The sequence below is a fragment of the Lytechinus pictus genome, chromosome 12 (genome assembly GCF_037042905.1).
Source record: "Lytechinus pictus isolate F3 Inbred chromosome 12, Lp3.0, whole genome shotgun sequence".
In the NCBI taxonomy this organism is placed as follows: domain Eukaryota; kingdom Metazoa; phylum Echinodermata; class Echinoidea; order Temnopleuroida; family Toxopneustidae; genus Lytechinus; species Lytechinus pictus.
Genome location: NC_087256.1, coordinates 28892904 through 28908917, shown reverse-complemented (window position 1 = coordinate 28908917; position 16014 = coordinate 28892904). Strand labels below are relative to the sequence as shown.

General features: G+C 34.2%; 1 protein-coding gene across 1 annotated transcript in view; it reads right to left on the bottom strand.

Moving 5' to 3' along the window:
- LOC129272701 (dynein axonemal assembly factor 9-like) overlaps nucleotides 1–16014 on the bottom strand; it is an 84304-nt gene that overhangs the window by 42467 nt on the left and 25823 nt on the right. Inside the window, exons 8-15 of the mRNA XM_064107250.1 lie at nucleotides 13137–13164; nucleotides 12432–12568; nucleotides 12018–12063; nucleotides 9302–9357; nucleotides 7218–7356; nucleotides 4331–4461; nucleotides 1976–2060; nucleotides 399–481 (exon numbers count right to left, since the gene is read on the bottom strand). Coding sequence (XP_063963320.1) covers nucleotides 399–481; nucleotides 1976–2060; nucleotides 4331–4461; nucleotides 7218–7356; nucleotides 9302–9357; nucleotides 12018–12063; nucleotides 12432–12568; nucleotides 13137–13164 — 705 coding nt within the window. The remainder of the gene's footprint in view (nucleotides 1–398; nucleotides 482–1975; nucleotides 2061–4330; nucleotides 4462–7217; nucleotides 7357–9301; nucleotides 9358–12017; nucleotides 12064–12431; nucleotides 12569–13136; nucleotides 13165–16014) is intronic.

Here is a 16014-nt window from a genome sequence, read left to right as displayed (position 1 = left end):
ACTTGACTAAACCATATAGTATTGAACAATTAATCGTTGTATCACTTGACAAAGAGGAGAAAATTAGAATATTTCATATTTCATATAATAAAATACAAAAGAAATAGTGAGTGGATGACGTCATAGCCCCTTCATTTGCATACCAGCCAGGATATGCATATAACTGTTTTGTGTAATTAAGCAAAACTTTAAAATGTCATAACTTTCTTATTTTACATCCGATTTTGATGAAATTTGTAGTGTTATGCTTGTTGGATATTTCTCTTTTTATTCAAATCAACTTTTTGTTGGGGTGGACTTGAACTTTAAGAGTGTAGACCATTGGTGGTCAGATGTACAAAAAGGTTGATTATTTTATGAAAAAGCTCAGGTATTAAATAACTAGAGTAAAATCTTACTTGTTTGTGAGGAAGCCAGGTCCTAGTTTCAGGTGTTCCTCTGTAAATCCTTCCTTCAGTGAGGACAAACAACATGCTTCAGCCTGGTCAGATATGAATACGGAGGAAAGATTCATTCCGGGTTTATAATGATAATAATATAGGGTATTTATATTGCGCACATATCCACCTTGTTAGGAATAGGTGCTCAAGGCGCTCCTATATTACCCGGCTAAGCTAGGCGTTCATAGCGCACACAGCTTTTTAAGGAATTACTTCCTACCGGTACCCATTTACCTCACCTGGGTGAAATTACGCCATGGCTGGGATTCGAACCCACGACCCTCTGTTTCAAAGTCCGAAGACTAATCCACTGGGCCACAAGGCTCCACGTTGAGATTGAGATAATAGAGATTAATGATACCTACCAAGTTTATAGATGTTATATATATAGTGCTTAAAACATACTTTATCAGAAGTCTCTCAGGGCTCTACATTAAATGCAGAATTACCCTGGCGTTAGCAGAGCAGCTGTTTCGTGCTCTGCATTTCAAGGAATGAATTCTATCTTTATTTATTTCTTTATCTAAACCACATTTATCTCACCCGGATTCCAATAACACATTAAAGGTGGTTTAAAATTCATTTTAACCCATGAAGATAGTGTACCTTTATCCTGGAATCTAGCAATCATACATCAAATTTTTTTTTTTTTTAATAGAAAAATACATTGAAAACATTGATACCATGCACATTACATCATGTGGTGTCATTCCCAATAAAAGCAATTTAAATGAAGGTAATCATTATACACTCTCAATTGGCAATATGATGACAATAATCACTTTTTTTAATGAAAAAGGGCAAGTTATTGTTAAAATTCACTTTTTATTCATTTATTTGACTCATTTCATATTATCAGTTTTAGGTATAGATATTAATTTTCAAGAAATAAAGGCTGTTGCCAATTTGAGGAACAAAAGATTGATTTTGATCCTATAAAAGATGCGGACCTGTATGGTGGGGGGGGGGGCACACTCACTGTTATTGTACAGAGAAGAGAGAGCATCTTGGCTACAACAAATCAATGGGCTTTGTATTGGCATCCACAGAATGGTCATGACAAATTTACAGGTAAAGGCAATGGGAAATTTACAAAAAATAAACATAATGATTAATTCCTTTATACACAGTTTAGGAGTAAAGACAATTAAGTTTATGTCTATTTGCTTAGATAAGTCATTTCCATTTTATACAAACTGATTTTTACGAAATGAAAAAAAAAATCCATTATAATGCAATGGGAAATTTACAAAATTGACATAATGATTAATTCCTTTATACATGGTTTAGGAGTAAAGACAATTAAGTTTATTTCTATTTTTTCTGTGATATTAAAGTAATTTCCATTGCAAACTGATTTTTACGAAATTAACAAAAATCCATTATAATACAATTTTGGAAAAGACTAAAATTTCATTATCTTTCTTTTTTATAGAAAGATACAAAGCACTGCAAGAACATTTTCTTTTAATTTTTTATAGCATCAGCATATGACATTGTTTTACATAATGGAACTATAAAGTAAAGATAGTTACCTTTGAGTAGCTAGTTGTCTTGCAATACTCATTAATTGATGTCAAAACAGAATCTATCACGACCTTATATAGTCTCTCTAGAAGTCTGTAAATCAGAAATTGAAAGCAAAATCAAGTGATCATATTATCTGAATTACACACGTATGAAACTTTATTACAGATCAATTCAGGCTATTTTAATAGATTACTATTTGAGGAGCTCCGTTTTCACAAATGAAACAGTTTTTAGACCTACTTAACAATAAACAGTATACAAAGCTTTGGTGCCAATGACCACACATATCTAGAGAAATTCTACTCGTGGAACGTCTAGACTTGGACAAATACAAAAATGTTTGCTGTAAAAGGGAAAAAATTGGGACGTGTCAGGATTTCTTAGAAGGTGGGGTGGGTTGTTGGGTTTGGGGAGTCTTTATAAGAATGACACAAAAAATCCTAGATATATTATTCACTTTTTTGTAGCTTGTGACAGGAATTTGTCACATAATAAGCAATACACATGCGCAAGACACGTAAGATGGAGCTTGTGGATTGGTCAGAATCTTGTATAGTCTACTCATAATATGGGTGATGTCCCAACAAGCCACTTTTTAAAGTAACAAGTGGAATGCCTCTGGCCGTCTCACCTGCATCACGCGATTCAATATAGCAGCAGTGCTGATTTTGAAAACTACTATAACTCGCACAAGATGTTCAGTGATACTTGGTTACTCTTATTTCCACGTTTTATGAACTAGACCAATACACTTATAGAGATATGATGGCAATTCAACAAATACCCCCAACGTGGCCAAAGTTCTTTGACCTTACATGACCTTTGACCTTGATCATGTGACCTGAAACTCGCACAGGATGTTCAGTGATACTTGATTACTATTCTGTCCAAGTTTTATGAACTAGACCAACACACTTTCAAATTTATGGCTGTAATTCAACAAATACCCCAATTTGGCCAAAGTTCATTGACCCTAAATGACCTTTGACCTTGATCATGTGACCTGAAACTTGCACAGGATGTTCAGTAATACTTGATTACTATTATGTCCAAGTTTCATGAATCAGATCCATAAACTTTCAAAGTTATGATGGTAATTCAACAGATACCCCCAATTCGGCCAAAGTTCATTGACCCTAAATGACCTTTGACCTTGGTCATGTGATGTGAAACTCATGCAGGATGTTCAGTGATACTTGATTAATCTTATGTATAAGTTTCATGAACTAGGTCCATATATTTTCTAAGTTATGATGACATTTCAAAAACTTAACCTTAGGTTAAGATTTTGATGTTGATTCCCCCAACATGGTCTAAGTTCATTGACCCTAAATGACCTTTGACCTTGGTCATGTGACATGAAACTCAGGCAGGATGTTCAGTAATACTTGATTAACCTTATGGCCAAGTTTCATGAACTAGGTCCATATACTTTCTAAGTTATGCTGTCATTTCAAAAACTTAACCTCAGGTTAAGATTTTGATGTTGATTCCCCCAACATGGTCTAAGTTCATTGACCCTAAATGACCTTTGACCTTGGTCATGTGACATGAAACTCAGGCAGGATGTTCAGTAATACTTGATTAACCTTATGGCCAAGTTTCATGAATCAGATCCATAAACTTTCAAAGTTATGATGGTAATTCAACAGATACTCCCAATTCGGCCAAAGTTCATTGACCCTAAATGACCTTTGACCTTGGTCATGTGATGTGAAACTCATGCAGGATGTTCAGTGATACTTGATTAACCTTATGTATAAGTTTCATGAACTAGGTCCATATATTTTCTAAGTTATGATGACATTTCAAAAACTTAACCTTAGGTTAAGATTTTGATGTTGATTCCCCCAACATGGTCTAAGTTCATTGACCCTAAATGACCTTTGACCTTGGTCATGTGACATGAAACTCAGGCAGGATGTTCAGTAATACTTGATTAACCTTATGGCCAAGTTTCATGAACTAGGTCCATATACTTTCTAAGTTATGCTGTCATTTCAAAAACTTAACCTCAGGTTAAGATTTGGTGTTGACGCCGCCGCCGTCGCCGTCGCCGTCGGAAAAGCGGCGCCTATAGTCTCACTCTGCTATGCAGGTGAGACAAAAATGATTTTTCAAAATGTTGAAAACTAAGGTTTTCTACACATTTTCTTTTACAAAGAAGGAAGGGGGTTACATCAGGAAATACAGACTCTCTCCTTTTTATTTGGCTTACTTTATGTCTACAATTACTACCTTTCTATTTCTTAAAGTACTCCAAGACATGATTATTTTCAAATAGTTTTTAGGGACTTTACTAGAATCTATGTGTGACGATACAGATCATGAGATAACCAGATAGACCAATAATGACTCACTCAATATCTGTCTTTGGCGGGCGTGGTGCCTGAGCAGAACCCCCTGTGATGGGGTAGGGGGCGTGGCCACTGGATGTGAAGTAGGTTCGAGCGCAACACAGAGGGCTTCTGGGTGCAACCAACTGACAAATCTACATAGGAAAACAAGCAATTATATTGGAGGTATGATGGGCACAATAAAACAATACAGTGCTATACTGTAATGTGTAAGTCATCCAAGCATTAAGTATAGTGTTAGCTGCCGAATTTTGGAGCACTGGAACAAAATGCGCGAACACTTGTCATCATTAAATAGGTGAACAAATAATAGCTAGGCAGCAAATAAAAGCTGAAAAACAAATCTTTCATACATATACATTATCATTCAAAATTGTCATTTCTGTTAGACCGTAATATCGCAAAACATGCCGACTCTATATATCAACCAAACAATGACGTTATTTAGATAATGTTGTTGTATATCAAAGTTCCCTCCTCATCCATTCAATTCAATTCATTTATTTCCTCTCTCAATTTTTGTTTTCATTTACAATGATAGTTCAATATACATATTTACAAAATATAACATTTAAATCCATTTTTATAATTCAATAATACCATGAAATCGAAAGGGAAGGAGACCAACTAAAAAGCAGAGCTTGTAGGGTGAAGGCCCCCTTTTATAAGTACATTTTATGAATGAAAAATAAGAAAAAGAAATAAACAAAAAAATTGATAATGAATAAAAAATATAAAAATAATAAAAAAATAAATGATTCAGTATACACTGTATACAGAAATCATAAAACGATTAAACATATATACAAAGAGAAATTAATAAACACATTTACGTATCAAGTTCTGAATTACGTACTTTGACTACTCATGTCACTCCGGGGGTGGCGTGGTTGGGGACCGGACTGGCTCTTTTTTGCATAATTTACAGAGTAGATCACCTCTGATGACATACATACATGTTATCTGAGTTTTAAATGTCTCAATACCATATGACTGCTGTTTATTTTTATTCTGTTTTGTTACATCCCAGATTTGTTTATTGTGTTTACATATTCTACCAGTTCTCAAACATTATTTATTCAAATTTCTGGTACCTTATTCAAATTACAGTGATTGTACTTGCACAGATGCTCGTAATCTATTTATCTCCAGCTTTCAACTTCTTGTGCAGTTAATTCCTTTAAAACATATACACTCTCATTTCAAGATTTATGATTTAATTGTCAACTTCGATTATTGAGATAAGTAGTTTCATGTTCTCTCAAGTATTACACAACCCACATTATCAATCATGTCTATATTTATTTCTCTGCTTTAAATTTATTATTTTTTTATCTGTGTATTTATCTTCCTTTTAATGTTCTATCAATTATTATTATTACAGACCAATTCTGGGTGCATGTAGCTTGGTCGGGGAGAGAGACCCTCGGGTCACAGTTATCAAGTTAGCTTTTCCCATACCCAGGCAGCTAAGCTGCATGTACCCATCTATGGCTCTGCTTTTATTCATATTTTGTTGAAATTTTATAAATAAAAATAAATTTTTTGATCTTTTTTTTCTCCCTCTCTTCTAGAATTCCTCCTCAGCTTTCTGTTTATCAGTATAACTAAGCTATATGAGTTATCAGTTCCTACATGTAGCATTGAGACCTGATGAGGGATTCATAATGCTGTTCATACCTTATGAGGGACTTTTCCTGCAATTGGTGATCCTTTTTCGTGGTAAATGGTATACACTAAATTTGCGATGATGTTGAATCCCCTCCTAAGAAAATGCCACCAGTCTTTCATAAAATTGTTTAGCTTTATGAAACACCAATCAGGTATCGCTGCTAGGAACTGATAGAGTATACTATTACTACCCATCCAGTCAGAACAAATCTTTATCTTTTAACAAAATTAATTCATCTCTTTAATAACACTATCAAAGACTGACAGTCCCCTGAAAAAAAAAACCCTGATAAAGGTTTTTCCAGGGGTCACAAACATTATGCTCATTTTAAAGGAAGATAGTACTTGATATAATATACTTTCACTTCCATCATCAAAACAAACAGAGGGTATAATTCACCAGCCATTTCCAGAAACTAGGTTCAGTATGTTCTAGTTGATTTTCATACATCAATATAGATATATCTTTGGTGGGTTGATACAACTTTGTATCTCAACATTTACACATTGTTATGACAGGTCAGAAAAGGCTGTATTTTAGATCTATGGCAATATTAGCAACTTGATAATGCCTGAAAACCATATTCTAATTACTGTAGAGAACTCTTTCAATGCAAAGAAAGTTGCCACTTATGTCATAACTCCAAAATAATATTCTGATTTTATAGAGCACTCAATACAACAGAATGATGTTTCTAAATGTTTTATGATTGTACCGTTACCTCGGTCATCACATCCTAACATGCCCGCACACAATTTATGCACTTTCTCCACTCCCTGGGAAGCATTCCAACAAGAGTTTCGGGACTAAAATGCTAGGCATGCTACACAGGCTTTTGCATCCTACCAGGTACCAGTTTAAAACCTGGGTGGAGAGTGGCAAAGTTTGGGTTGATGCCTTGTTTGAGGATGAGAGGCTGCGGTGGGATTCTAACACACAACCCTCTGATTACAGGGCAAGAGTCAGAGCAGCTACACTGCGATGCTTCCAGACAGAGCATCCTCGTAGCTCTCCTCATCACTTATAAACTTTGATATACATGGATATACCAGCCTACCGCATTATGCTCCCTAGTGACATCATCACCAAGTTTAAAAACTAGAGAGATATTTATGATCAAACCTGGGCTGCAGATTTATCAATTTCTTGCTCATGTATTTCATTTCATTGAAAAGGGTGAGGGGTTTCATAATATATCAGATTCAATAATGTACTTACCATATGTTTAGCTGGAGTGTCCCCTACACCCGATATGTGAAGAGTTTTCCCTGGTAGAATTCCACCCTCTTGGGTTACATTCATATGAGCTTTCATCGAGTTCTGACCAAACAGGACGTATGGCTTCCTACCAGATTGCCTGGACAATGGAATATAACAATCACATGATTGATTTATTTATTATTTTATCGCAAGGATGGTGCTATGGGGGGAGGGGCAAGGTAATGCTGCATGGCTGGGCATCTCTACAAGGGGCAACTGCACACCCCCCCCCCCCCTCCATCCCCTCTGCCACCATTAAAAAAAATATTTTTCAGTAAAAACAATAAGAAAAAAAAGAGAAGACAGAGGACAAAAAGGGAAGAAAGAAAAGTATAAACAAGAGATTCTAGGACTAACAACTATATTACCTGTTTTCTAAATATAAAAATATTGTCACATGAAGGCAGACCTGCCAACCTCTGGGAATGAAAAATTGTATTCTGTGATAAAAAAACTGCATTTTCCCAAAAAAAACTGTATTTCATAATATTTCATCGCGGTGCTCTAGCTGCATGCAAGCTAAAATGCGCACTGCTCTTGCAGATGAAAAAAAAAAACATTGAAACATGTGTATATCTCACCCTGGTTTTAACAAAATGATTGGAAAAAAAAGTTACCTGACATTACATTGATCCAATAACAGTATTTGTGTTATTTTTTTACAACTTCGTATTTTTTAAAGAAAAAACATTTTTTGGTTGCAAAAACGTACTGGTTGGCAGCTCTGTGCAGGTCACCTTATGCAGGTCACCTTATTCTCCCCCCATGAAATCCAAGATTAATCACTTCAGGGGTGTGTTTCACAAAGATTTAAGTATGACTGAAGTCGCACTTAAATGCCGACGTGTACATCATATGCAACGCGCGATCTTATTGATAGACACGCATTAGTGCACGTCCTCATGACATGACGATCTGACCAATGCGGTCAAGCCTTTCATACCGTACGCAACTCGGTATTTACATGTAAGTGCGACTCTAAGTCATACTTGAATCTTTGTGAAACACCCCCCAGGGGGGTGTTTCACAAAGATATAAATATGACTTAGAGTCGCACTTAAATGCTGTCGCGTACACGATATGCAAAACACAATCTTGGTCAATAGGAAGTAGTACGCGTCCTCTTGGCATGATCTGACCAATGCGGTCATGCGTTTTATACCGCATGCAACTAGGCATCTAAGTGCAACTCTAAGTCATACTTACATGTAAATCTTTGTGAAACATCCACCCCCCCCCCCCCCTTGGTTAATCTAACCCATTCAAGACTGGCTGATTATGCTATAACACACATTTCCCATAAACCCCAATCTGTCAATACCTACGCTCAGTCTCTCAATAGTCTGCTGGCACAGACCCTGATTGAAATGTTGATCAACAAGTGGCTCTTGTGACAAGACTAGCACAAAAAATACAACTTTTATGCTACAAAGTTAGACATCTTTCCTGGGGTGAAGGGTATGCAAAGACAACTAATCCCCAACTGAGACTGATTGGTTTATTGGTTTATTGACTGATAAAATGAAAAAAAAGTTAATGGTATAATTGATCTTTTGATTCAGTAATCCTTAATCAACTATGTACAATATGATATTTTATTAAAGGAAGCAAATATCGGCCTACTGGCTGCAACCTCTGGAAATTTTGAAAATAAAACCACTATTGAATTGAACTGAATTAACTTATTAATAGTTCATAGTGACTAATTTTTTTTCTTCCAGGAGCTGGTGTTAAATAATTTGTGTGTTGATATACTGAAGATACAATAAAAACCATTTTCAATTGTTTTAGAAAATGAAATTTGATTGATTGATTTTTTTTCACTACACGAAATACAGGGAAGCTGCTCGCATATGATGTCACAAATAAAATAATCAAAATTCTAATAACTTTTTTCATCTTTGATTGATTTTCCTCATACTTTGACAAATATTTTGTATTATATTTTCTGCTATTTTTACAATAAACTTTTTGTCAGGGTGAGCTTCCCTTTTTAAAGCCAAACCGATATGACGTCTAATCTAGTGATTCAACTGACTTACCCTTCATTGTTTCTTAAGTTGGACACCTTCCCATGGCTGTAGTAACTCTTCAGTGGCTACAGATATGAAAGAAATCAATTTATGATCAAAATGAATGATTGCAGATAGATATTATCTCTTGAATATTACATATAGCAGTTGCAAATCAACTCTTTGATTTTTCTTTGCACACTTCCCAACTCATTCAACTCTTATTTTGTAAAATGTTTTCTGTCATCTTAATAGTCTATTTATTTATTTCTATTTATTTTTTAATTATTCATATTTTCATATTTTCATTTTATTAATATTTTATATCTATTTCATTTTTATCTTATTTTAATTTCATTTTTTATTTATATTGTTATTCATTTATCTTGTTTTCTTATTCCCTTTATTTATTAATTATTTTTGTATGGGGTGTCTTTTCATGCCTTACCATATTCAATTGCATTTGATTTTTAGCAGCAAAAAGATTTTTAAAAGAACTTTGCAGGGATAAGGCAATTTTCAGGTTAATAACTAAGCCTGTTCACGGTTGTAAACTGCGCACGAGCAGAAAAAGGTCATTGGAGACAACCATGAAGGTGGCTTTCAAATTCACTGACATAGGCATTTGTGATTTGATGATTATTCATGTATTCCTTTCAAAATATTTATCACATCCAAGCTGAAGAGTAATAAATAGAGCCTTCATAATCACTGGTATTTGACAGTAGCCTAAACAATAGTCAAATGTGCCAAAGGCAGACAATAAAACAGATTTCCAAACTTTATCCCTGATGTGCTATTCTAGTCACCTGGTCTATACAATGCCTTTTGTTCTTAGAATTTGAATACTCTACCGGTAAAGCTTACGCAACATCTACATTTGAAAATGATAGTGCTTATCCTAATGAAAAATCACAAAGGTCATTTGAGAAGTTGATCATGAGCTAACCGTGAACTGGCTTATTCCAAGAGAATGGATTCAAGTTTTAAGTCACAAACTATGTAATATACATATTCACATTCCAAGAGCCGGAAACATCAACATGTTTCTGCATCCAGATATAGGAGAACAAAAACATTCTCAGGCTATAAAATTAATACCAGCAAAATCTAATAGCCATGAAAAACAGTCAGAGAAAGAAACAGAATACACAAACATCAAAGTTTTCCTATTTTCAATGAATTAAGAATACAAGGTCGTCAAGAGTATGTTTTTTGTCTCTTATTCTAAGAAATATTGTTTTCTTTTAAAGGAGAATGAAACCCTTGAAACCAGCTGAATCCATGTCAAAGAGAAAAATCAAAGAAACATATTGTTGAAAGTTTGAGGACGATTGAATGAATAATAAGAAAGTTATGAGCATTTGAATATTGAGATCACTAATGCCATGTAGATCCTCCCATTGGCAATGCGACCAAGATCTGTGATGTCACACACGTACAACTCCCTCATTACTTTAGTACTTATTTCACTTATATTCTCACTTTTATAGAGTCTATCACAAGGTGAGGTGTTCTCTTTATGAGAGGACAAGTACAGAGGTTTCACAACATTATATCATTGATGAATCGTTTGTCATATGATTAGAATGAGCAAAAAGAGATGTTTTGGGGTATATTTTCAGTGTCCAAAAGGGGAGAGTTGTTCATCTGTGACATCATAGATCTTGGTCGCATTGCCAATGGGAGGATCTCCATAGCATTAGTGATCTCGACATTCAAATGCTCATAACTCTTCTATTTCTAGTCTTATTTTACTCAAACTTTTGTTGATCTTATTCTTTGATTTTTCTGCTTTCACAAAAGCTAACTTGCTCCAAGAGTTTCATTCTCCTTTAAAGTGATAGAGCAATTTCGGGGAGGTTTGCAAATATCTGAGCTATCGAGCTCAATCTCCAGCCGATGCATGCAATGATGTTTCAAGAGGATACCTTGAGAATTGTATGTCATATTTATCATTACATACATGCACTTCACAATAAGTGAAAAAGTGATTAATTTCCTTCCATCGCTGACAAGAGTTAAGCATCAAATGATTGTGCATTGAGAAGACAATAATAAAAACCGAATCAAGTTTTGGGTTTTACCAAAAGAATTAATCTTCAAAACTTCAAATTATTAAAGGTCAAGTCCACCTTAGAAAAACGTTGATTTGAATCAATAGAGAAAAATCAGACAAGCATAATGCTGAAAATCTCATCAAAATCGAATGTAAAATAAGAAAGTTACGACATTTTGAAGTTTCGCTTATTTTTCACAAAATAGTTATATTCACAATTTAGTCACGTGCAAATGAGAGAATCGATGATGTTCCTCACTAACTATTTCTTTTGTTTTTTATTGTTTGAATTATACAATATTTCAATTTTTACAGATTTGACAATAAGGACCAACTTGACTGAACCATAAAATGTTAAACAATGGTAATTCAACATGTTTAGGGAGAAATAAAACGTTGTTTCACAGGACAATGGGGAGAAAATTAGAATATTTCAAATGATAAAATACAAAAGAAATAGTGAATGAGTGATGTCATCAATTCCCTCATTTGCATACCAACCGGTATGTACATGTAACTGTTCTGTGAAAATAAGCGAAACTTTAAAATGTCATAACTTTCTTATTTTACATCCGATTTTGATGAAATTTTCAGTGTTATGCTTGTTGGATTTTTCTCTTTTTATTCAAATCAACTTTTTGTTGGGGTGGACTTGTCCTTTAACAGATCTCTGCACAAAGATCTTACCTCTCCTACCATCCCCTCTAGAAGTGTTGAAAAGGCCTTGGCTTTACTGCGAAAATGATTAGAAAATAGAATTAAAATGTACATTGCATACACATACTTGCACAATAGTTTGTCAAGTTATTATCATTTACAGATAAAATAAAGATGATTGTCCCCTTTCCGATGCAGAATAGAAAACAATCATTGATTCATTCATTCAATTAAACATTCATTTTCTTCCGATTGACATTCCATCCATTTCATGAAGAATATATACATACCATCATCTTTATACATCATCATAAATTATGTATATCATGTATGATCATATCATACATGTATTATCTTTCTGTTTCATGAGATTATATGTGTCCAAATTAAACATACAGTATTATGTTTCTAATAATAATCTGGAAAAAAAAGCTAAAATCTTACTAGGAAACATCCACATTTGTCAGCAAGGATGACCACTGACGCTCGAAGAGGGGTAGTTGATTGGTCACTATGGTTTCCAAGGCAACAGGGTCAACAATGTCATAAACAGATGCAAGAGGACTACTGATGTCAATTACCTGTCAATAAATCAAATACATCAAATTAATCTATCAATTATTGAATTTAAAAAATTCATATTATATCTTTAGTCAAATTGTAAACAAAAATTGTTAAAATATATCTAATTAATGATATGAAGTTTTAGTTAGATTAGTAATTTTTTCTATTTCACACAATTCAATTCAAACAGTACACACATTTGAGTATAATCCAGCCGATATAATAATAATAGTATTTATTAAAATGATCATTGTCGCAGCCCACTGGCTTGAAATGCACATGAATTTATAGTGCATGCAACGTGGAGTATAATTACAAACATACATGTATAAGTCACGACAGCTGATAAATTTGAGGAGAGCGAAGGAGGAAAATCAAAGCGAAACATATGAAAGCAACATTACTAGTTTCGTAATGACAAAGAAGCTAATATATACCAATCATATAATAAACAAAATACAGAATTTGATGATAGATAACATATGCTGCAAACCAGGACAGGCTATGCTGTATACCATGAATTTCCGCAATGTAAATGACTAATCGGCAATCCAGTGGCCTAATTTTCCTACATTAACGGCTTACCTCATGCATCATAGTGAAGAATCCTCCCCTGTATATCAAATGAAAAATGAGATCATAGATAATGAAAGAAACAAGCATATCGAGCAAGCATGATGCAATCAAATATGCTGGCTGAACTAGAATACAGGGGGGGGGGTAATCATCTTTAAATGTTTTTTTTTTCAGGACAGGCAATAAAGATTAGACCAGGGGCCCTGTTTCATAAAGAGTTACAACTGTTGTAACTTTGCCATTATGGCAACTACCAAGGCAACCTTGATTTTGATTTAACTGCTGAGCCCCGTTTCCATGGTAGTTGCCATAATGGCAAAGTTACAACAGTTGTAACTCTTTATGAAACGGGCCTCATAAAGCTGTTCGTAAGTTAAGAGACACTTTAAGAACGACTGGTGATCCTTTCTTGTGGAAAATGGTATATTAATTGGCGATGGTTTAAGCGCGTAAGAAGGGTTCACCAGTCGCTCTTAAAGTCGCTCTTAACTTACAAAAAGCTTTATGAAATGGCCCCCAGGGCTCCATCTTACGAAGGGGGTGTTTCATAAAGCTGTTCGCAAGTTTAAGAGTGACATTAAGAATGACTGGTGATCCTTTCTTGTGGGAAATGATATTCACCATTTAATGTTCATTGGTGATTATTTAGCGCATAAGAAAGGATCACCAGTCGTTCTTAAAGTTGCTCTTAACCTACAAACAGCTTTATGAAACACCCCCAAGACTTGTGATAGATTCAACTCAAACTCCAATTGTGATTGATCTCAATTTGTGCAGTTAAGAGATAGTAATTCTAGCTTTATCGCAATTTGAGTTTGATAAAAAAATTCTATAGCAACTTGTTGTAAGACAGAGTCCAGGTGGGTGTTGCATAGTTGTGGTTGATCCAATCAACCATAACTATGGAAAGCCAGCAACGTCAACATCTAAAATACATGTTTATTCAAAATATCTTCTAGATATGATGTACATTCATACATTCACTGTTTTCTTGACAATTCAATAATGCTTCTCTTTGTTTTCAAATGGACATTGAGCAAATTTCCTGAAGAAAAAATTATGACATTGATGAATTTCCATATTCTTAAAGGTTGATCGGATCAATCGTAACTCTGTAATATGGGGCCCAAATGGGTGTTTCATAAAGCTGTTTGTAAGTTAAGAGCGACTTTAAGAACGACTGGTGATCCTTTCTCAGGCGCAAAATAATCACCAATGAAGATTTAAAGGTGAATATCATTTACCACAAGTTAAAATCACCAGTCGTTCATAAAATCACTCTTAACTTATAAAACAGCTTTATGAAATGCCTCACCCAGCTGTTATCAAAAGATAGCTAGGATGTGCAGATCCTTCAACGAGCCAACCAATCAGCCAATCAGATACCTTTTTATTTATTTGTAATTGATCATAACTCTTTTTGTTACAGGGCTCTGTTCATATTGCAATATTAAAATAATTGGAAGTTACTTGAAAGGAAGATATAGATTTTTTTTTTTTTGTAATCTGCAATTAATCATAATTCTGTGTTATGGGTCCCTGTTAAAGGGATGGTCCGGGCCGAAAGTATCTGTAACTTAATAAATAGAGTAGTATTCACTGAGCAAAATGCCGAAAATTTCATCAAAATCGGAGAACAAATAACAAAGTTATGGAATTTTAAAGTTTGGCAATATTTTGTGAAAACAGTCATCATGAATATTCATTAGGTGGGCTGATGATGTCACATCTCTACTTGTTCTTTTGTATTTTATTATATGAAATTAGGTTTATTCAAATTTTTTCCTCCAAGAACTAGAAAAATTGGATTGACAACTGATTTAGTGCATTAGATATTTATTGCTGCAACTTATTTCATTATAAGGGAGACATATTATTCACACAAGTATGAAATAATGAAAAATTATGATTTTATGTAATAACATAAGAAAACGGAAAGTGGGGATGTGACATCATCAGCCCACCTAATGAATATTCATGACGACTGTTTTCACAAAATATTGCTAAACTTAAAACTTCAATAACTTTATTATTTGTTATCCGATTTTGATGAAATTTTCGGCATTTTGCTCAGTGGATTCTACTCTATGTATTAAGATATAAATATTTTCAGCCCGGACCATCCCTTTAATACTGTGACATTATAATTGGAAGTGATGTGAAAGGAACATTAACATTTATTATTTTAATTAGCAATTGTGTTATTGCAACATTATTGGAAGTGACTGAAATTAATATTTTGAATTAGTGAAAAGGGTATCAAATGTATGTTCATAAAATTTTCATTCAGAATATTTATCAGACAAAATTTTATCACATGTATAAGAAATTGTTGGCTGGAAAAATTCCTTTTTCAAAACAGATAAAACACAAGGGGTGGATACTAAATTGATTTGAATTTTAAGTGTGTCACATCATGTAAAACACAAACATAAATTAGAATTTTGTAAATTTCACTCATAACAATTTCACATTTGTTCAAACTGTAGGGATGGTGATTACCCAAACTGCACAAACAAATACACATATTACGGCCTATAAATTATCATGAAATTGAAAAATAAAAATATTGACTGATGACCTTTAATATTGAATGTTTTTTCGACGATTAAGAGCGACATACCCACTTACTACAGGAATATAAAGTCAGAGGGTGAAATGGATGTCATAATTCATCATGTAATGATGTGAAAATCATTTTAGGAGAGGGGAGTGTTAGTCACTCTGCCCCCCTCATTCATACCACCAATGCACTTTCCCCTTTTCCGCCAAAGGATGCAATTTCCTCCAAACTTCAACATCAAAACACATCCAATCGATCATGATTAAATGGGGGGGTTACATGTACAAGAAAGCACAAACAGGGAGAATGGAATGGCCATGCTAC